At 38.5% G+C, this 24329-nt stretch overlaps 1 protein-coding gene across 6 annotated transcripts in view; it reads right to left on the reverse strand.

The window, feature by feature from the left end:
* Window positions 1-24329, reverse strand: part of KLHL20 (kelch like family member 20) — a 66911-nt gene that overhangs the window by 6474 nt on the left and 36108 nt on the right. For 5 of the 6 annotated variants that reach the window (XM_031658526.1, XM_031658525.1, XM_031658510.1 and 2 more), the window contains 4 exons: window positions 23828-24011; window positions 14777-14920; window positions 6120-6253; window positions 4690-4898 (listed from right to left, as the gene is read on the reverse strand). In XM_031658526.1, coding sequence (XP_031514386.1) covers window positions 4690-4898; window positions 6120-6253; window positions 14777-14920; window positions 23828-24011 — 671 coding nt within the window. The remainder of the gene's footprint in view (window positions 1-4689; window positions 4899-6119; window positions 6254-14776; window positions 14921-23827; window positions 24012-24329) is intronic. The other variant, XM_031658522.1, reaches the window with a different exon arrangement.

Raw genomic sequence — 24329 nt, forward strand, 5'->3', positions numbered from 1 at the left:
TACAGGCATGAGCCACCGCACCTGGCCCTGGCTACTGTTTTCTGTCTTTTAGAAAAGCTTATTCTTCATGAGCTAGCTTACATGTGATGGTCTTTGGTAGTCTCTTCACTGCCCCAACTCATTCTTACTTCCCCAAAGCAGTAAGTGCCATTCTCCTATGTTCTTCCATAAAATACGTAACACCACTGTAGGGTTTATTTATTATAGTTAGCTGTAAACATTTCAATTTCCTTCACTAAATTGGGAGCTACTAAAGGAGAGGAATCATGTCATACTCATTTTTGCTTTCCCAACACATAGCAAACACTTAACAGGAATATGACTAAGATGCTGTTAGTTGTCAGTAACAAAAAGCCATAGATATGTGAAGGCTTTGACTTGCTGACACCTTCCAGTGGTGTTCCTTGATTTATGCCAACCAGAATTCACTCTCTTTTATCCTCAGATTGTGGAGTGCTTAGCTACTGCTTGCTTCTCCTTCCTGTTATGGATGCCTCGATAAACTCCTGACATGATCAGTGGTTAATGGGTTACATTTTGCTCTGAGCAAACATTCCAAGATGGATGATTTCTATACTTCACCCAGAAGTCTCTTGTAGTCACAGGCCATCCATGGTCTAGAACATGTCACAGGGGAGTCTGATCTGGTCTATACTATACATAGGATAGACTCAAACTAGTTTGTGGAGACTGGGGGTGGGGCCAGATGTATTTTTGCCTAAACATTTGTATTAGTATGCCAACTACTTAGACTATTAGCTAGAAACATTAGGTTGCAATATATAGATCTAATATTAATTTAGGTAAGGTAGTAGATAATTTGGGGAGATTGTTTCAGAAAAGCAATGGATACAGGATAAATCATAAAAGTCAGGCACAGTGGCTTATGCCTGTAATCCCGGCACTTTGGGAGGCTGCGGGGGTTGGATCACCTGAGGTCAGGAGTTCGAGACCAGCCTGGCTAACATGGCGAAACCCCATCTCTACTAAAAATACAAAAGTTAGCTGGACATGGTGGCACGTGCCTATAGTCCCAGCTACTTGGGAGGCTGAGGCAGGAGAACTGCTTGAACCTGGGAGGTGGAAGTTGCAGTGAGCTGAGATTGTGCTACTGCACTCCAGCCTGGGTGACAGAGTGAGACTCCTTCTCAAAAAAAAAAAAAGAGAAATCCTAAAAAATTATTCTCTAATTAAAGATATGACTGGACACAAAATTTTTAAACTACACGAGATAAAAATAATCAAAAGAAATTCATTATTTTCTAGTGTCAAATTAGCAGGGCTTGATTTACCTAAAAGCATCCTGAATGACCAGTGGGTCAATGAAGAAATGAAGAAATTAAAAATTTCTTGAAACAAATGAAAATGGAAAAACAACATACCAAAACCTATAAAGTGGTTTTGGACATAAAGTGAAAGTAAAAGGAAAGTTTATAGCAATAAGAGCCTACATCAAAAAAGTACAAAAACTTCAAATAACCTAACAATGCATCTTAAAGAACTAGAAAAGAACCAAATCCAAAATGAGAAGAAACAATAAAGATCAGAGCAGAAATTAATGAAATTCAAGTGAAAAAAACACAAAAGATCAATGAAATGAAAAGTTGACTTTTGAAAGGATAAACAAAATCAACAAACCTTTAGGCAGACTAAGAAAAAAGAGAAAAGGCCCAAATAAATAAAATCAGAGAAGAAAAAGGAGACATTACAACTGATACCACAGAAATTCAAAGGATAATTAGAGGCTATTATGAACAAATATATGCCAATAAATTGGAAAATCTAGAAGAAACAGATAAATTCCTAGACACATACAACCTACCAAGATTGACCCATGAAGAAATCCAAAACTTGAACAGACCAATAACAAGTAATGAGGCTGAGTGTGGTGGCTCATGCCTGTAATCTCAGCACTTTGGGAGGCTGAGGTGAATAGATCGCTTGAGCCCAGGAGTTTGAGACCAGCCTGGGCAACATGGCAAAACCCCAACTCTACCAAAAAACAAAAAAACAAAAAACAAAAATTAGCTGGGCGTGGTGGTGTGCACCTGTAGTCCCAGCTAATGGGTAGACTGAGGTGGAAGGATGGTTTGAGCCTGGGAGGTGGAGGATTCAGTGAGCCGACACTGTATCATTGCACTCCAACCTTGGCGACAGACCCAGACCCTATCTCAAAACAAAACAAAAAAGTAATGAGATCAAAGCTGTAATAAAAAATCTCCCAGCAGAATTGAACAATGATATCACTAAACACAGGGCGGGGGACATCACATACCAGGACCTGTCGGGGAGTGGGGGGCTGGGGGAGTGATAGCACTAAGAAAAATACCTAATGTAAATGACGAGTTGATGGGTGCAGCAAACCAACATGGCACATGTAGACCTATGTATCAAACCTGCACACTGTGCACATGTACCCTAGAACTTAAAGTATAATGAAAGAAAAGAAAAGAAAAAAAAATAATCTCCCAACAAAGAAAAGCCCAGGACCCAATGGCCTCACTGCTGAATCTTATCAAATATTTAAAGAAGAACTAATACCAATCCTATCAAACTACTCCAAACATAGAGGAAGAGGGAACACTTCCAAACTCACTTTAGGAGGCCAGTATTACCCTGATACCCAAACCAGACAAAGACACATCAAAAAAAGAAAACTACAGTCCAATATCCTCCATCAACAATGATGCAAAAATCTTCAACAAAATCCTAGCAAACTGAATTCAATGACACATTAGAAAGATCATTCATCATGACCAGGAAGAAATTATCCCAGGGATGCAAGAATGGTTCAACATATGCAAATCAATCAGTGTGGTACATCATATCAACAGAATGAAGGACAAAAACCAAACAATCATTTCAATTGATGCTGAAAAAGCATTTGATAAAAGTAAGCATCCCTTCATGATAAAAACCTTTAAAAAACTGGGTATAGAACATACCTCAACACAATAAAAACCATATATGACAGACCCACAGTAGCATCATTTAGAATGGAGAAAAACGGAAAGCCTTTCCTCTAAGATCTGGAACAAGACAGGCATGCGCACTTTCACCACTGTTATTCAGTATAGTACTGGAAGTCCTAGCTAGAGCAATAGGACAAAAGAAAGAAATAAAGGGCATTCAAATTGGAAAGGAAGAAGTCAAGTTATTCTTCTTTGCAGACAATATGATCTTATATTTGGAAAAACCTAAAAGACTCCACCAAAAAACTATTAGAACTGATAAATTCAGCAAAGCTGCAGGATACAAAATCAAGATACAAAAATCAGCATTTCTATATGCCAACAGCAAACAATCTGAAAAAGAAATCAAGAAAGTAATCCTATTTACAATAACTATAAATAAAATAAAATACCTAGGAATAAACTGAACCAAAGAAGTGAAAAATATGATGAAAACTAGAAAACACTGATGCAAGAAATTGAAGAGGACACACAAAAATGAAAAGACATTCCATGTTCAAGGATTGGAAGAATCAATATTGTTAAAATGTCCATACTATCCAAAACAATCTACAGATTCAATGCAATCCCTACCAAAATACCAATGACAGTCTTCACAGAAATAGAAAAAAAAATCCTAAAATTTATATGCAACCACAAAGACCCAGAATAGCCAAAGCTATCTTGAGCAACAAGACCAAAACTGGAGGAATCTGACTTCAAATTATATCTAACTTCAAATTATACTAAAGAGCTACAGTAACCAAAACAGTATGAGACTAGCATAAAAACAGACACATAGACCAATGGAAAAGAATGGAGAACCCAGAAATAAACCTATACATTTCCAGCAAACTGTTTTTTTGACAAAGGTGCCAGGAATGTACATTGGGGAAAGGACAATCTCTTCAATTAATGGTGCTGGGAAAACTGGGTATCTATATGCAGAATCAAACTAGACTCCATTTTTTGCCATATACAAAAATCAAATTAAAATGAAGTAAAGCCTTAAATCTAAGGCCTCAAACAATGAAACTGCTAAAAGAAAACACTGGGGAAACTCTCCAGGACATTGGTCTGGGCAAAGATTTTTTTCAGTAATACTCCACAAGCACAGGCAACCAAAGAAAAAATAGACAAATGGGATCACATTAAGTCAAAAAGTTTCTGCACAGCAAAGGAAACAACCAACAATATGAAAAGACAACCCACTGAATGGGAGAAAACTACCCATCTGACAAGGGATTAATAACTAGAATATATAAGGGCTCAAACAACTCAACAGAAAAAAATCAAATAATCCAATTAAAAAGTGGGCAAAAAGATCTGAATAGACCTTTCTCCAAAGAAGGCATAAAAATAGCAGACAGGTATATGAAAAGGTGCTCAACATCTGATCACTAGAGAAATGGAAATGAAAATTACAATGAGATGTCATCTCACCCCAGTTAAAATGGTTTTTAACCAAAAGTCAGGCCATAATGATTGCTGATAAAGATGCAGAGAAAAGGGAACCCTCCTACACTGCTGGTGGAAATGTAAATTAGTACAACAGTTTGGAGGTTCCTCAAAAAGCTAAGAATAGAAATATCATATGATCCAGCAATCTAATTGCTAGGTATATACCCCAAAGAAAGGAAATCAGTATATTGAAGAGATATCTGCACTCCCATGTTTATTGCAGCACTATTAATAGCCAAGATTTGGAAGCAACCTAAGTGTCCATAACTCCACTTACTCCACTACGGCGTGATGTCATGGCCACCACCGGAGACCACTGGTTGGTTCTGGGGTTGTATCTCTCAGCACTGCTCAGCTCTGTAGTGTCATCTCTACCTCCTACAGCATAGATCATGTCCTGATACACTGCACAGCCTAGGTGTTTCCTCCGGGTCCCCATAGGGGCTATAGTGTGCCATCTGTTTTCCTGAGGATTGTAACGTTCCACTGTAGGGAAAAGAAAAACCAGTAAGTGAGCATTCAACCATTTCCTCTCACCTCCAGTTTTCTTTATAGCCACTGATATTTTGTGATAACATATTTTCAACACATGATCTGATTTTTGCTTCTGAGAAGGATTTGTATACCTCTGGACAATACCACATATACTCTCATCAGGGGCTGGTTTCTTCTAGGTATGGTACAGTGGAAAGGGCATGTGTTGGGATCCAGATACTCTGGTTCTAGTTTTATCTAAATGACTAATTAGCTACATGACTCTCAGCCTCACTCTCCTTATCATTCAATGGGGAGCCTGACTACATGATCAATAAGCATCATTCAGTACTAATAATTTATTATCATAATCAGACAACTTCTGTACTCCTATATTCCCTTCCCTATAGCATAGTGCATTTTAAACTTCTGAAGAGAAGACATGTGACAATGAATCTGGTGTGACTGTCATATCAACAATATCCTTAGGCAAAAATACCCATAATATCTAAATAGAAAGGAATAACAAACCAGGCCAGGTGCAGTGGCTCACGCTTATAATTCCACCACTTTAGGAGGCTGAGGTGGGTGGATCACTTGAGCTCAGGAGTTTGAGACCAGCCTGGGCAACATGGCGAAACTCCACTTCTACTAAAAATACAAAAATCAGCCAGGCCTGGTGGCACACACCTATAATCCCAGCCACTCGGGAGGCTGAAGTGGGAGGACTGCTTGAGCCCCGGAGGTAGAGGTTGCAGTGAGCCAAGATCATGCCACTGGACTCTAGCCTGGGTGACAGAGCGAGACCCTATCATAAAAACAAAAACAAAAACAAAAACAAAACCCAAACAAACGAATTTGTAGTTCTAAGCTTTTATTTATTCTTAGATTATAATATAGAGTATGTTGTGGGTTTTTTTGAGGAGAAGTTGTGATGGAGGAAAAGGAACTACTTATATGAGAAAGTATATAAGAAAGTAGTTTTTAAAATTCATTATACATTTCCAGCAGCTTGTAAAGCAGGGGAAGAAACAAATATTTGGGGAATGTACTCAGAATATGACTATAGTAGGAGCTGAGGAAGAGCTGAGAGCTGCACTCTGCTGGAGGGAAAATCAAGCATTTTCCTAGTAAATTACAGGATAACCTGGAGTTTCTACACTTTTTGTAGGAGGACTCTCCAGGAAAACGTTCTGCTTTTGGGTAACATGATTGCCTTTGGGAGGGACTAACCTGTGTTGAGTGGAGATGTCCCGTCAGAGCCACCTACAGCATATAAGAACCCTCCTAACACAGCCACAGCCACACCTAGTCTTCTGGTACTCATAGAAGCTACCCGAGTCCACTTGTTCTCCTTCGGATCATACCTGTAGTGAGGGAAACCAGACTGTATGCTTGTTCTTATTAAGTGAAGCCTTTTTCATAAGCTCTGAAATCACACTAAAGATATACTGAGTACACAGACTTGCTATAGTCAAATGCGCAATGAAAATCTAACATTTTACTTAGTCATTAGAAAAACATCTTAGAATTTATATCTGTGTCAGCTATTAAGCTATTTTCTACACTCAGACTTGGAAAATGTCCCAAGGAAAGAAGAAAACAACCTATGACCTCAGTTCACATAACACAGGCTCTTTCTTTCTTTTTTTTTTTTTTTTGAGATGGAGTCTTGTTCTGTCGCCCAGGCTGGAGTGCGGTGGCACGATCTTGGTTCACTGCAAGCTCCACCTTCCGGGTTCACGCCATTCTCCTGCCTCAGCCTCCCGAGCAGTGGGGACTACAGGTGCCTGCCACCACGCCTGGCTAATTTTTTGTATTTTTAGTAGAGATGGAGTTTCACCGTGTTAGCTAGAATGCTCTCGATCTCCTGACCTCGTGATCTGCCCGCCTGGGCCTCCCAAAGTGTTGGGATTACAGGCATGAGACACCGCGCCCGGCCGGCAATACAGGCTCTTTCTTCAATGGAATTTTAGTCCATCTGGTCATCTTTGAAATGCCTCTGATGTATTTTAAAATGATTTTTGTAATTTGTCTTTTTTTCCTAGTTGTTGTAGTGGGGGTGATGGCTGTTACTCTCTACTATATCCTATTTGGAAGTAGAAGTCTTTTGCATAGTTCTTTGAAACAACCTTTTTATTATAAAATAAAGCTCAAATACAGAGAGCCACACAAGATAAATGTATAGTTTAAGAGTTATTATCAGGAAAGCCCCCTTGTAAACACCACCCAAGCCAAGAAAAAGAACTTTGCATGCCACTCTGGAAGCCCTGCAATGTGTCCTTTTCCAGTCTCTTATCTTCTCCTCTCCACAAATAACCATTATCCTGACTTTTAACAGTTATCACTTCCTTGTGTTTATTGTTTTATCACTCAAGTGTCATCCCTAGACACTTCAGTATTACTTAACATTACATTTAGAAAAATTTTCATTAATATTTATTTAAAAATAGGGGTCTTGCTGTGTTGACCAGGCTAGTCTCAAACTCCTGGCCTCAAGCAATCCTCTCACCTCAGCCCCCCAAAGCACTGGGATTACAGGTGAGTCACTGTGCCTGGCTGAGACTTAAATAAATAAATAAATAAATAAATAAATAAATAAATAAATAAATATTAAATTAAAAAAAAGGCTGAGTGTGGTGGCTCATACCTGTAATCCCAGCACTTTGGAAGGCCAAGGCTGGAGGACTGCTTGAGGCCACGAGTTCGAGTTCAAGACCTGCCTGGTCAACACAGAGAGACCTTATCTCTATAAAAAAATTGGAAAAAAAAATTAGCCAGTCATGGTGGTGTTCACCTGCAGTCCCAGTTGCTTGGGAGGCTGAGGCAGGGATTGCTTGAGACAGTTGTGAGCTATTATCGCACCACTGCACTCTAGCCTGGGCGACAGAGTGAGACCCTGTCTCTAAAAAAATTAAAGAGTCTCTTATTGTCTACAGGTTTTCCCTCCATTCCTTTTCCTCCCTGCAATTCATCTGTTTTAGAACCTAGAGTGTATGACAGTTTTCCCCATAATTTGGATTTGGTTGACCGTACATTCATTGTGCAGTTCAATCTGTTGCTCTGTCCTTTTTATGTTGGGCAAATTGGTAGTTGGATCTAGAACTTTGATCAGACCATGTTTGATTCCTTAAACAAGACTACAGAAGGTGGTATGTTAGCAGCTGTTTATCAATGTCTGGATACACTAATTTACTGAGTGTTTCAAAATGATAGTATTCTATCACTTATTTTATTTTATTGGGATAATTTTATAAAGAAACAATCCTTTTATCTACTATTTGGTTACTCAATTGATATAATAATACAGTTCATATAAGAAAGGCAGGATATATGCTCTCTCCTTTCACTTTATTTACATGTTTTGAGATAATAAATTTGTTCCCTATGATCTTCAAAGGCAACCAATTAGTCTTAAAAAATTTAACATTAAGAACTCATAGATTTAAGTGTATTTATTGGATTTAAATCTATTGCAATTATCCCTTTTAAAGCTGAAATTATCTTATCTTTGGTCAGTGGGAACATCTTCAAGTTGGCTGAGTCTTTTCGACTCTTAGCAGTCTCTGACAGCTTGCTTGCTATTTGGTATGACAAGAGGGTACAGACTCATCTGCACATTTCCTGTTCTCAACCTAGAATCAGACATTTTTCCAATAAGGCTCTGGTTTAAGTGGGAAATAATATTTCAAGATACAATCTGGGCGCAGAGATGTTCACTGACACTTTATTTCTAGGCTTTCTCAGTTGACAAGCTAGAATATATAGAAATTTTTTCAAAAGAAGAATTTAGTTCAAATTCATACTCAGGACTACGAGATACTTTATTTAACTTCTATTTTACAACCTTATCTTCTTCTACCTCCACACTCTGGTTTTCAAGGACAAAGGAGAGAACAGAATTAGAATAATCCACACTCATTTCCTTTATTCTAAATTTATACACATAGGAGAATAGCAATATTATCACTAATATCCCTTAGAACAATTAAAATTCCTTTTTGCATACCTCTTCTTTGTACTACATTTACATGGATCGAGTACATAGCTAGAGCATGCTACACTCTCTCCCTTTTATTTTTATTTTTAGAGACAGGGTCAGTCTGTCACCCAGGCTGGGGTACAGTGGTGCAATCACAGCTCACTATAATCTTGAACTCCTGGGCTCAAGCAATCTCCTGTCTTAGCCTTCTGAGTAGCTGAGACTACAAGTGCGCACCACCATGAATGGCTAATTAAAAAATATACATATATACATTTTTAAGATATAGGGTCTTACTATGTTGCCTAGGTTGGTCTCAAACTCCTGGCCTCAAGTGATACTTCTACCTTGGGCTCCCAAAGTGCTGGAATTATAGGTCAGAGCCTATAATCCAAGCACCCAGCCCTCCCTTTTAATCTTCATTTAGTCATAGTTCTACAATTAACTGTATTTATTTATTTGAGGCAGGGTCTTGCTCTGTCACTCAGGCTAAAGTGCAGTGATATGATCATGGCTCACTGCAGCCTTGAACTCCTAGTCTCAAGCGATCCTCCCACCTTGGCTTACCAAAGTGCTGGGATTACAGGTGTGAACCATGTGGTCCAGCCTTTCTGTCAATGTCTTTCTAGTAATTTTGTCCGAAGTTTGTTCTCCTACAGGGCTCAAGAGAACAAGATTCCCTAATCTCTTACATGTTGATAACAGTTGTCTGTGCCCTTTGTACTTCAAAGTCGGTTTCTCAAGGTATAAAATCCTTGGCTCACATTTTTCTTGAATATCTAAAACATGCCATTCTATTTTCTTCTGGCATGAAGTAGTACTTTTAAAAAGCCAGATGATAATCTAAGTTTCTTTTCCTTATAAGTAACATGTACTTTTTTGTAGATACCTAAATAATTTTTTCTTTAAGGTACAGTCATATTATTGCATATGTCTTGGTGTTCTGGGTCAATATTTGAAGGATATAGTGTATTCTTTCAAAAAAGTTTCAATTTTTTTTAATTACAGGAAAGTAATTTTGAATTACAGTTCTTAGTATTCGTTCTGTTTCGTCACTTTGGTTTTCTTCTTTAAGGACTGCTATGATCTGTATAATAGATTTTTACCTATTTTCAATATTTGTTGCTATCTCTCAAATGCTCTCTTGATTTTTTTCTATTTATTTATTTTTTGAGAGAGAATTCTGCTCTTGATGACCACGGTGGAGCTCAATGGCACGATCTTGGCTCACTGCAACCTCCACCTCCTGGGTTCAAGCCTCCCAAGCAGCTGGGATTACAGGTGCCTGCCACCACATCTGGCTAATTCTGTATTTTTAGTAGAGATGGGGTTTCACCATGTTAGTCAGGCTGGTCTTGAACTCCTGACCTCAGGTGCTCCACCCCCCCCCTTCAGCCTCCCGAAGTGCTGGGATTACAGGCATAAGCCACTGTGCCCGCCCTTGATTTCTTTTTGACCTTAAAATATTTCCTCTTTTTGACTTCTATTTGTCTTATGGCATTATCTGTTTTGCTTATTCTCCTTTAATCTTCATTCTGAAATGATTTTTCCTTTCATTTCTAATACTTTTCTGAGTTCTGTCACTTCACTTCTGAATTTTTCTACTTCTGATTTATGTAGTTTCATATCTTGTATCATTTCCTTAATGTCTTTTATCACATTTTGAAACAGTTAAGGTTTTGATGTGTAGGTGTGTCTTTCTAGTGTGCTTTTATTTTCTGTAGAGATGTTATTCTGCTGCTTATTCTCTCTTCTTATATTCACTTTGTATGGAATCTAATCTCAATACTTTGCTATTTCATTTTTACATGAAGTGAGTTTTCCTGAACTTTTAGAAATAGGAGTGAGTGGTTTGGTTTGTGATCGTTTTTCTAACTTTGTGGAGCTCCTCCTTTTTTTAATGTAGTATTAAAAAATATAGTGCCTTGCCTTCAGAGATTATTACTTAAATTTTTTTATTTTTAATTTTTGTGTATATATTTATGGGGTATATGAGATGTTTTGATACATGCATACAATGTGAAATAATCACATCAAAAAGAATTAGGTATCCTTAAATTTTTTTTTTTTTTTTTTTTTTTTTTTTTTGAGACAGGGTTTCACTCTATTACCCTGGCTGGAGTGCAGTGGAGCGATCATGGCTCACCGCAGCCTTGACCTCCCAGCAATCCTCTCACCTCAGCCTCCTGAGTAACTGGGACCACAGGCGTGTGCCACTACGCCTGGCTAATTTTTTTATTTTTTGGAGAGACAAGGTCTCACTATGTTGCCCAGGCTAGTTTTGAAATCCTGGACTCAAGCAACCCTCCCACCTAGGCCTCCCAAAGTGTTGGGATTATGGGTGTGAGCCACAGCGCCTAGTCCAGTGATTTACTGACTATTCACTGCCTTACTTTTGTCTTGGCTTTCTCTTTTCAAGGAAAACAAGGGCATCTGTTGCCCTCATCCTGCTTAATTTTGATTCTACTCCCAGAAGTTTCTCCTCAGTGTAGAGTCCTGACCTGGAAGGTTATCCTGGCTGCTCAGTTTTGAGAGTTCCCAGGGACTAGATGGTTCTAACCCAGCTGGTTCCCAACCAGGTGTTATTTTTTTCCCCTTCATCTCCCCTTTCTCATCCCCTAGGTAACATCTGGCAATGTTTGGAGACATTTTTGGTTATCACAACCAGGCATGTGCTTCTGGCACTTAGTTGGTAGAGGCTATGGATGCTGTTAAACATCCTACAATGCACAGGACAGTCCCCCACAACAAATAATTGTCTGACCCAAAACGCCAGTAGTGCTGAGGTTGAGAAACGCTCTTCTAAATCCTTCAGGTCTTATTGAGGTCTTACACTTACACTCTCTGGCAGTGGACAAAACTGGTCCTAGTTTCAGTTGCTGATAAATTTTCCCCTTGTGATTTCTAGTGACTATGTATTAGCTAGTTTGAGGTTCTTTTGTTCTTAGATCTGTCAGACATCCAGTTGCTTCTTTCTGATTTCTCCTGAAGATACTAATACCATGCAGGTCTTGTGGCTAAAGGTAGTTTGTCTTTGCCCGTTTGTGTTTTGGAGTTTGTGAAGATATCCTTTCCTTTAGTTTTGTCTTTAATTTTGTTCACAGGTTCTGATTTTTAAATTGTGGTAAAATACACATAATATAACATAAAATTTACCATCTTAACCATGTTTTAACTGTTTAGTAGTGTTAAGTATATTCACATTGTTGTGTAACTCCAATCTCCAGAACTAGTACATAGGTTTTTAGCTTTGCTATCTATTACTCTATCTGTTTTTACGTGGGCATTTGGAGATATTAAAAAACTATGCCATCACTGCTGCTAACCTCCTGTACTGAGTTTTGAAAGTGAAAAAATCTTGACAGAGAGATAAAAGGCAACTGGCATAGCTTTCAAGAGTTACCTTCTATTTTATCTGTACTGACAACAGTTAAACTTTTCAACATATACATGGTAAACTAGCAAATGCTACCTCAAAAATTTTAGTCATGACGCATTTCTTTTTAAGAAGGATGAAATATATGTTGTTATCAGTAATCATACCACATGAGACTCTAAAATCTAATGACGAAAAGCTGACAGAAGAAATTAAGAACAAAATCTGTTCCACCAAAATTAACTATTTGTACACTAGTATAAAGTGACTATGGCAGCCCACCTAGATTTCCCTAAGCATACTTCAATGATTAATGAGAGTCTATATACAAAATACTTTAAGCTTTTTATCAGATGTCCTATACAAAGTATTATTACTTAATCATTTCTCTGAGGGAAGTCTGAGTAGAGTCATGCATTAAGTACACTCCAGGTAGATTCGGGAAAAAAATCAGAACAGATTTCACAAGTGGTATGCTTGATATATATAGAACGTAATCTGAAATACTTTTCTAACATTTCAGTGTTAGGTACAATCAACGTGACAGTTGAAAAACTCAGGTTATGTGCCCCAAAGCATAGGCAACAAAAGCAAAAAAAGTAAGATTATGTCAAACTAAAAGGCTTCTGCATGGCAAAGGAAACAATCAACAGAGTGAAGAGACAATCTACAGAGTGGGAGAACATATTTGCAAACCATACATCTCATAAAAGGTTAATACTGAAAATATATAAGGAACTTAACAACTCAACAGCAAGAAAACAAATAATCTGATTTAAAAATGGACAAAGGACCTGAACAGATATTTTTCAAAAGAAACACATACAAATGGCTAAGTATATGAGAAAATGCTCAATATCACTGATCATCAGGGAAATGCAAATTAAAATCACAACGAAATATCATGTCACACCTGTTAGAATGGCTACTATATAAAAAAAGAAAGATAAATATTGGCAAGAATATGGAGAAAAGGAAACCCTTGCACTCTATTGATGAGAATGTAAACTAGTATAGCCATTACAGAAAACAGTATAGAGGTTCCTCGAAAAATTAAAGATACAACTATCATATGATCCAGTAATCCCACTACTAAGTATATATTCAATGGAAATAAGTATGTTGAAGAGATACCTGTACTTTCATATTCATTGCAGCATTATTTACAATAGACAAGATATGAAGTTAAGCTAAATGTACTTCAACAGATGAATGGATACAGAAAATATGGCATATATGAATAGAATACTATTCAGTCTTAAAAAAGAAGGAAATCCTGGCATTTGTGATGGCATGGATAAACCTGGAGGACATTAAGTGAAACAAGCTAAACAGAGACAAATATTGCATGATCTCACTTATATAAAGCATCTAAAAAAGTTGAACTCATGGAAGTAGAGAGTAGAATGGTGATTACCAGGGGCCGGCAAGGTGAGGGGCAGTGAGGAAATCTTGGTAAATGAATACAAAATTTCAGTTAGAGAGAAGGAATAAATTCAAGGACTCTAATGTACAACATAGTAACTATAGTTAATAACAATGTATTATACACTTGAGAGTAGATTTTAAGTGTTCTCACCACAAATAAATCATGAGTATGTGAGGTAATAAATATGTTAATTAACTTGATTTAGCCATTCCACCAGCTATACATATTTCAAAACATCATGCTGTACACTATGAATATATACAATTTTTGGCTGGGCGCGGTGGCTCACGCCTGTAATCCCTGCACTTTGGGAGGCCGAGGCGGGCGGATCACGAGGTCAGGAGATCGAGACCATCCTGGCTAACACGGTGAAACCCCGTCTCTACTAAAATACAAAAAATCAGCCGGGCGCGGTGGCGGGTGCCTGTAGTCCCAGCTACTCGGGAGGCTGAGGCAGGAGAATGGCGCGAACCCGGGAGACGGAGCTTGCAGTGAGCCGAGATGGTGCCACTGCACTCCAGCCTGGGCGACAGAGTGAAGACTCCGCCTCAAAAAAAAAAAAAAAAAAAAAAAAAAAAAAAGAATATATACAATTTTTGTTAATTAAAAAAAATCTTTTTTTAGATCTTTCATTTTCCTAGACTTTAAGATCAACTGAAGACTTTTTCCTGAAAGCCTATGGGAAAGCCACTGAATAGTGGATCCTCCAATGTACTAAATTCAGCTGCACTTGTTTCTTTTCTTTTTTTTTCCTTGATATAGGGTCTCATTTTGTACCCAGGCTGGAGTGCAGTGGCATGATCTCAGCTCACTGCAGCCTCAACTTCCTGGGCTCAAGTGATCCTCTCGCCTCAGCCCCACAAGTAGCTGGGACTACAGGCATGCACCGCCATGTCCGGCTAATTTTTTTGTGTTTTTTTTAATCTCACCATGTTGCCTAGGCTGGTCTTGAACTCCTGAGCTCAAGCAATCCACCTGCCTTGGCCTTCCAAAGTGCTAGGATTACAGGTGTGAGCCACCATGCCCGGCCTGTACTTGTTTCTTTTAAAGAGCTCTATGTTCTTTAAAATAAAAACACAGAAAATGACTTAAAAAAAAATCACCTCTCAACAATGTTGAGGCAAGACACGCCATCCTGGCCACCCACAGCATAGAGAAAGCCTCCAAGTACTGCTACACCAACACTTGTCCTGCAGGTGCTTGTAGGGGCCACATCACTGCTCCACTGGTTTGTTTTGGGGTCATACCTGAAAAGAACATACCAAGAGGAGAGTCTGTATTACACAAAGGATGCTTGGCTATGTTTACATATTCTAAATCCATGGATTTATACGATATATATTCTTCTCCCTAAGTATGAGCTGATTAATAACAACTAAAACATTTGAAAATCTGGTTTGTGTTTTTATTTTTTGAAATTTATGTATGAATATATTTTCTTTTAAAAAATCAGAATATTATTGATAAAGCTAAATCCCTCCTTGAGTTCCACCTGAATTCTGGTCTCTTCCCATTCTGATTTGGCATATATCCTTCAAGACTTTTCAGTAAACTATATATAGGTATATATGTATCCACATATATATATTTCTTTATATGCAAGCATGTTTTCTTCACATAAATAATACCACACAGTAGGCACTGCTTTTTCCCTCAACATTTTTTGAAATCTATTTATGCTAATATAGCTCCAGATTTTTCTTTTTAATTATTGTACTATTATATTTGCTATACATTATTTAATTATATTCCTACTGATATACCCCTTAGGCTGTTTCTAATATTTTGCAATTAAAAACGATGTTCATCCTTGTACATTTCTCTTTGTGTGAATGGGTGATAGGTAGAATTACTGTAGCAAATAGTATGCTTAATTTTTTTTTTTTTTGAGATGGAGTCTGGCTCTGTTGCACAGGCTGGGGTACAGTGGCACAATCTTGGCTCACTGCACGCTCCGCCTCCTGGGTTCATGCCATTCTCCTGCCTCAGCCTCCTGAGTAGCTGGGACTATAGGCGCCTGCCACAACACCCGGCTCATTTTTTTGTATGTTTAGTAGAGACGGGGTTTCACCGTGTTAGCCAGGATTGTCTTGATCTCCTGACCTCGTGATCCACCCACCTTGGCCTCCCAAAGAGCTGAGATTACAAGTGCAAGCCACTGTGCCCGGCCGAGTATGCTTAATTTTTAAAAATACTATCAAATTGCTCTTTTTGTAGTTATATCTTCTTTTTTCAATTTCACTGATTTCTTTTATTTGTTGGGTTTTATTGTTTAGTGATGATTTAAAAGCATGATTCATTTATTTTGTATCTTTCTTATTTTCAAATGCATGTAAGTTATACTAATGTATCTAAGCTAAAATTCATGTAAATTTGCCTCTGGGTACCACCTTAGTTGCATTCTATCCACTTTGATATACATAGGCTAAATTGTTAAAGTATAAACATTTAGCTATTTCTACTCTTATTTCTTTAACCCATCAATTTTTTTTAACTGGGATGTGTTCTTTTGTTTTTCCCCATAAGTTATTGGGGTATTGGGGTACACATGGTATTTAGTTACATGAGTAAGTTCTTTAGTGGTGATTTATGAGATTTTAGTGCATGCATCAGTATACATGGCACCATATTTGTAATCTTTTATCCCTCGACCCCCTCTCACTCTTCCCCCCAAGTCCCCAAAGTACATTGTATCATTCTTATGCCTTTGAGTCCTCATAGCTTAGCTCCCACATATCAGTGAGAACATATGATGTTTGGTTTTCCATTCTGAGTTGCATTGCTTAGAATAATAGTCTCTAATCTCATCCAGGTCACTGCAAATGCTGTTAATTCATTCCTTTTTATGGATGCATAGTATTCTATCGTCTATATACACCACAGTTTCTTTATCCACTCATTGATTGATGGGCATTTGGTTTGCTTCCACGATTTTGCAATTGTGAACTGGGCTGCTAGAAACGTGCGTGTACAAGTATCTTTTTTGATTAATGACTTCTTTTCCTCTGGGTAGATACCCAGTAGTGGGATTACTGGATCAAATGGTAGTTCTACTTTTAGTTCTTTAAGGAATCTCTGCACTGTTTTCCATAGTGGCTGTACTAGTTTACATTGCCACCAACAGTGTAGAAGTGTTCCCTGTTCACAGCGTCCACGCCAACATCTACTGATTTTTGATTTTTTTATTATGGCCATCCTTGCAGGAGTAAGGTGTTATCACATTGTGGTTCTCATTTGCATTTCCCTGATCATTGTGATGTTGAGCATTTTTTCATGTTTGTTGGCAATCTGTATATTTTCTTTTGAGAACTGTTTATTCATGTCCTAAGCCCACTTTCTGATAGGATTTTTTTTCTCACTGACTTGAGTTCGTTGTAGATTCCGGATATTAGTTGTTTTTCAGATGTATAGATTGCGAAGATTTTTTCACACTCTGTGGGTTGTCTGTTTACTCTGCTGACTGTTCCTTTTGCCATGCAACAGCTCTTCAGTTTAATTAGGTTCCAGCTATTTATCTTTTGTTTTTATTGCATTTGCTTTTGGGTCCCTGGTCATGAAATCCTTGCCTAAGCCAATATCAAGAAGGGTTTTTCCAATGTTATCTTCTAGAATTTTTACAGTTTCAGGTCTTAGGGTTTAAGTCCTTAATCCATCTTGAGTTGATTTTTGTATAATGTGAGAGATGAGGATCCAGTTTCGTTTCCTTACATGTGGCTAGCTAATTATCCCAGCACCATTTGTTGAAAAGAGTGTTCTTGCCCCTCTTTATGTTTTTCTTTGCTTTGTCGAAGATCAGTTGGCTGTAAGTATTTGGGTTTATTTCTGGGTTCTCTATTCTGTTCCATTGGTCTATATGCCTATTTTTATACCAGTACCACACTGTTTTGGTGACTATGACTCTACAGTATAGTTTGAAATTAGGTAGTGTGATGCCTCCAGATTTGTTCTTTTTGCTTAGTATTGCTTTGGCTATGCAGGCTCTTTTTTGGTTCCATATGATCTTTATAATTTTTTTTTTTTTTAATTCTGTGAAGAATGATGGTGGTATTCTGATGGTGACTGCATTGAATTTGTAGATTGCTTTGGCAATATTTTCACAATATTGATTCTACCCATCCATGTGCATGGGATGTGTTTCCATTTGTTTGTGGCATCTATGATTTCTTTCTGCACTGTTTTGTAGTTTTTCTTGTAGAGGTCTTTTGACTCCTTTGTTAGGTATATTCTTGAGTATTTTATTTATTTATTTTTGCAGCTATTGTAAAAAAAGTTAAGTTCTTGATTTCATTCTCCGCTTGGTTGCTGTTGGTGTATAGAAGAGCTACTGATTTTTGTACATTAATCTTATATCTGGGAACTTCGCTGAATTATTTTATCAGTTATAGGAGCTTTCTAGAGGAGTCCTTAGGATTTTCATGGTAAACGATCCTATCATCAGCGAACAGTGACAACGTGACTTCCTCTTTACTGATCTGGATGCCCTTTATTTCTTTCTCTTGTCTGATTGCTCTGGCCAGGCCTTCTAGTACTATGTTGAAGAGGAGTGGTGAAAGTGGGCATCCTTGTCTTTTCCCCATGCTCACAGGAAATGCTTTCAACTTTTCCCCCATTCAGTATGTTTTCTGTGGGTTTGTTATAGATGGCTTTTATTGCATTAAAGTATGTCCCTTGTATGCCAATTTTGTTGAGAGTTTTAATCATAAAGGAACGCTGAGTTTTGTCAAATGCTTTTTTTGCATCTATTGACATGATCATGTGATTTTTGTTTTTAATTCTGTTTATGTGGTATATCACATTTATTGACTTGCGTATGTTAAACCATCCCTGCATCCCTGGCATGAAACACACTTGATCATGGTGGATTATCTTTTTGATATGATGTTGGATTCGGTTAGCTAGTATTTTGTTAAGGATTTTAGCATCTATGCTCATCGATACCAGTTTTTAGTTTTCTTTTTTGGTTATGTCCTTTCCTGGTTTTGGTATTAGGGTGACTAGCTTCACAGAATGAATTATGAATTATTAGGGAGGGTTCCTTCTTTCTCTATCTTGTGGAATAGTGTCAAAAGGATTGCTACCAATTCTTCTTTGAATGTCTGGTAGAATTCTGCTGTGAATCTGTCTGGTCCTGGACTTTTTTTTTGTTGTAATTTTTAAATTACCACTTCAATCTTGCTGCTTGTTATTGGTGTGTTCAGGGTATCTAATTCTTCCTAAGATAGGAGGGTTGCATTTTTCCAGGAATTTATTCATCTCTTCTAGGTTTTCTAGTTTATATGTGTAAACTTGTTTATAGTAGCCTTGAATGATCTTTGGTATTTCAGTCGTGTCAGTTGTAATAGCTCCTGTTTCGTTTTCTAGTGAGGTTATTTGGATTTTCTCTTCTTTTCTTGGTTAATCTTGCCAATGGTCTATCAATTTTATTTATCTTTTCAAATAACTAGCTTTTTGCTTCATTTATCTTTTGTATTTTTTTGTTTGTTTGTTTCAATTTCATGTAGTTCTGCTTTGATCTCGGTTATTTCCTTTGGGTTTGGTTTGTTCTTGTTTCCCTAGTTCCTTGAGGTGTGACCTTAGATTGTCTTTGCTCTTTCAGACTTCTTGATGATGTAGGCATTTAGGGTTATGAACTTTCCTCTTAGCACCGCCTTTGTTGTGTCTCCCAGAGGTTTTGACAGGTTGTGTCATTATTGTCATTAAGTTCAAAGAATTTTTAAATTTCCATCTTGATTTCATTTTTGACCCAATGCTCATTCAGGAGCAGGTTATTTAATTTCCATGTTTTTGCATGGTTTTGAAGGTTCCTTTTGGAGCTGACTTCCAGTTTTATTCCACTGTGGTCTGAGTGCTTGATATAATTTCAATTTTCTTAAGTTTATTGAGGCTCATTTTATGGCCTATCTTATGGTCTATCTTGGAGAAAGTTCCATGAGCTGTTAAATAGAATGTGTATCCTGTGGTTTTTGGATGAAATGTTCTGTATATATCTGTTAAATCCATTTTTTCCAAAGTATAGTTTAAATTCATTGTTTCTTTGTTGAATTTCTGTCTTGACCTGTCTAGTGCTGTCAGTGGAGTACTGAAGTCTCCCACTATTGTTGTGTTGCTGTCTATCTCATTTCTTGGGTCTATTAGTAATTGTTTTATAAGTTTAGGAGCTCATTAGGTGCATATATGTTTAGGACTATGATATTTTCCTGTTGGACAAGGCCTTTTACCATTATATACTGTCCCTCTTTGTCTCTTTTAACCACTGTTGCTTTAAAGTTTGTTTTGTCTGATATAAGAACAGCTACCCCTGCTCGCTTTTGGTGTCTATTTGAATGAAATGCCTTTTTCCACTGCTTTAAGTTTATGTGTGTTCTTAGGTGTTAGGTGAGTCTCCTGAAGGCAGCAGATAGTTGGTTGGTGAGTTCTTATCCATTCTGCGGTTCTGTACCTTTTAAGTGGAGCATTTAGGTCATTTACATTCAATGTTAGGATTTAAATGTGAGGTACCATTACTTTCATTGTGCTCTTTGTTGCCTGTGTACTTTGGTTTTGTTTTTTGTTTTTGCTTTTTAACTTGTATTTTTGCATTATAGGTTCTTTGTGATTTATGTTTTAAAGAGGTTCTGTTTTGATGTGTTTCTAGGATTTGTTTCAAGATTTAGAACTCCTTTTAGAAGTTCTTGTAGTGGTGATTTGGTAATGACAAATTATCTCAGCACTTGTTTATCTGAAAACGGCTTATCTTTCCTTCATATATAAGGCTTAGTTTTACTGGATACAAAATTCTTGGCTGATAATTGTTTTGTTTGAGGAGGATGAAGATAGGTCCCCAATCCCTTCTAGCTTGCAGGGTTTCCGCTGAGAAATCTGCTGTTAATGATAGGTTTTCCTTCATAAGTTACCCAGTGTTTCTGTCTCACAGCTCTTGATTCTTTCCTTCATCTTGAGTTTGGATAACCTGATGACAACGTGACTAAGGAAAGATCTTTTTGTGATGAATTTCACAGGTGTTCTTTGTGCTTCCTATATTTGGATGTTTAGGTCTCTCACAAGGCTGGGGAAATTTTCCTTGATTACTCCCCCGAGTATGTTTTCCAGGCTTTTAGAATTCTCTTCTTCCTTGGGTATACTGGTTATTCTTATTTTGGTTGTTTAACATAATTCCAGACTTTTTGGAGGCTTGTTCATATTTTCTTATTCTTTTTTCTTTGTCTTTGTAGGATTGGGTTAATTCAAAGACCCTGTCTTTGAGCTCTGAATTTCTTTCTTCTACTTGTTCAATTCTATTACTGAGACTTTCTAGAGCATTTTGCATTTCTAAAAGTGTGTCCCAAGTTTCCTGACTTTTTGTTTTCTCATTAAGCTATCTATTTCCTTGAGTGTTTCTCCCTTCACTTCTTGTATCATTTTTGGATTTCCTTGCATTGGGCTTCACCTTTCTCTGGTCCCTCCCTGATTAGCTTAATAACTGACCTCCTAAATTCTTTTTCAGGTAAATCAGGGAATCTTCTTGATTTGGATCCATTGCTGGTGAATTAGTATGATTTTTTTGGGGGGTGTTGAAGAGCCTTGTTTTGTCATGTTACCAGGGTTGGTTTTCTGGTGCCTTCTCATTCGGGTAGCCTCTGTCAGAGGGAAGGTCTAGGGATGAAGGCTGTTGTTCAGATTCTTCTGTTCCACGAAGTGTTCCCCTGATATAGTATTCTCCCTCTTTTCCTATGGATGTGGCTTCCTGTGACCCAAATTGCAGTGATTGTTGTCTGTCTTCTGGGTCTAGCCACCCAGTGAGTCTACTCGGCTCTGGGCTGGTAGTAGGGGATGTCTGCAGAGTCCTGTGGTGTGAACCATCTATGGGTCTCTCAGCTCTGGATACCAGTGCCTGTTCTGGTGGAGGGTGCAGTGGACTCTGTGAGGGTCCTTAGTTTTGGTGGTTTAATGCTTTATTTTTGTGTTGGTTGGCCTCCTGCCAGGAGGTGGTGCTTTCCAGAAAGCATCAGCTGTAGTAATATGGAGAGGAACTGGTGGTAGGTGGGGTCCTAGAACTCCCAAGATTATATGCCCTTTGTCTTCCACTACCAGGGTGGACAGGGAAGGACCATCAGGTGGGGGCGGGATTAGGCATGTCTGAGCTCAGACTCTATTTGGGCAGGTCTTGCTGCGACTGCTGTTGGGGATGGGGGAAGAGATTCCCAGGTCACTTGAGTTGTGTAGCTAGGAAGATTATGACTGCCTCTGCTGAGTCATGCAGGTTGTCAGGAAAGTGGGGGAAAGCCAGTAGTCACAGGCCTCACTCAGCTCCCACACAAACTGAAGGGCCGGTCTCACTCCCACCATACCTGCCTCACAACTCTGAGTCTGTTCCCCGGCCACGGGCGACAGGCTTGAAAACTTGCCCGAGGCTATCTACCTCCCAGCTGCAAGAGAAAAGGGTTTTAGTTCTCTCCCTGCCAGTGAAGTCTGTACGCAGGATTTGCACCCTCCCTTGCGTTCTGGCCAGGAGGCTTCTCTCCCTGTTCAAATTGTTACAAAGGTCAGCTAGAGAATTCCTTCTCCCTGGGGAGTTTTATCCCCTGCTCCTCTGGCCACCCTCCCGATGGATCCCAGTGGTGCTAGGCCTGCTTGGCCACCATTTGGACCCAGCGAACTCCCAGGGCCTTTCTGCTGCTTCCTCTACCCCTGTGTTTCGCTTGGCTCTCTAACTTGACTCAGCTCCAGGTAAAGTTGGAAATTTCTCCTGTGAACAGACCTTCAGCTTCTCCAGTGGGGGTGTGTGTTTGGAAGAGGAGGGTCTCCCTTTCCCACTTCTGCAGTTGGGGCACTCACAGTATGTGGGGTTTCTCCCGGGTCCTGAAGGAACAGTCTGCTTTCTTCAGAGGGTCTGTGGGTCCTCTTGATATTGCTGATTTTTTCTTGCAGTCAATCTGGAGCTAAAATTTACAGTCAAGCCGGAGCTTCAATCTAGTCCTGCCTCCCATCCGCCATGATCCCTTCTGCGATGCCATCAATTTATTTTTCCCTTCTGTGATGTCATCAATTTATTTTTAAGTGTGTGTGTTGTTTTATTTTATTTTATTTTTGAGAGAGTCTTGCTTTGTCACCCAGACTAGAGTGCAATGGCGCAATCTCATCTCATGGCAACCTTTACTTCCCAAGCTCAAGCAGGCCCCATGCCTCAGTCTCCTGAGTGGCTGCGACTACAGGCATGCACCACTACAACTGGTAATTTTTTTGTACTTTTTGTAGAGATGAGGTTTCTCCATGTTGCAGTTTTTTACTTCTATGGGATTGATCCCTCTACTTTTTAAGATTTTTTTTCCCAGCTGCACAATCTATACCCTTAAAACTGCAGCGTTTCATAGATGTGTTATGGAAATTAAGAGTCACTGTTAATCAACACAACTTCTTGAGAGCAAAAAGCTATGGAAACATGAGTTACTATAGATTCCCAATGTGCCCATTAACTACGATAGATATTATAGTGAAATACATTTCAACACGTACAGTACAATGTGATGGATATGTACAAACATGTTCAAAATACTTATGGAAGGCAAAGGAACAAGTAAGTAGTAACTAACTCATCTATATGGTATCACAGAAAGTTGTATGTAATAAGTAACATTTGTGTCTTGAAGGAAATGTTAAGTCTTTTTTTTTTTTTTTTTTTGAGAAGGAGTCTCGCTCTTTTGCCCAGGCTGGCATGCAGTGGCACGATCACAGCTCACTGCAAGCTCTGCCTCCCGGGTTCTGGCCATTCTCCTGCCTCAACCTCCTGAGTAGCTGGGATTACAAGCGTGAGCCACCGCGCCCAGCCAAAGGAAATGTAAGTCTTAAAATGGCAGAAGTATCCCAGGGAAAAAAGAACAGCATGCATATGTAAGGAGAGAGGTATGAAGGAAGACAGCATGTCCAAGGAACTGCAGGCAATTTGATGTGTCTGCAGTAGCATGCTTAGGGAGGGGTAGTATGTCATGGGAGACAGACTAGAGAAATAGGTGGAGACCAAATCATAAAGAATTTGTGTATCATACTAACTTGTTTAGGTTGCCAACTAGTGCCACAGATGCAATACTAAAGCATTAAGTCACATTTGATTCCTAATTAAAATCTCAAATAAAACTATATGAATAGTAGAGAGAAAATTACAGATTGACCTTACTCACCTTTCAACACTGTTGAGATAAGAGGATCCATCATGGCCTCCTACTGCATATAACAGATCATCAAGAACACTGACCCCAACTCCGCATCTCCTTTTGCTCATTGAAGCCACCATTCTCCATTCATTGGTCTGTGGATCATATCGTTCAACACTGGAAATGGCATCTCCACTGCACCAACCACCAACTGGGGAAGTAACAGAAATGGTCAAGAGAATCCTATCCTGAAGCATAGAATGTAACACTCACTATGAACTTCACTGTGACCTAATGCTTAGACTCACCAAATGTCTCTAGCAGTAAGCCAAAATGCAAGTTATGACTTTAACTCATTCCCCTGGGATTGTTATAATCTTTAATTAATTCTGTAAATAAGTTAGTATTACATCTATTTTACAAAGGAGGGCAATGATACCAATTCAAATAGGATTACGACATAATATGTATATATGGATAGAATGGAGAAATTATAGATGGATATGCATAGAAAGGAGAAATAAATTAT

This window comes from Papio anubis, chromosome 1 (genome assembly GCF_008728515.1).
Source record: "Papio anubis isolate 15944 chromosome 1, Panubis1.0, whole genome shotgun sequence".
Lineage (NCBI taxonomy): Eukaryota > Metazoa > Chordata > Mammalia > Primates > Cercopithecidae > Papio > Papio anubis.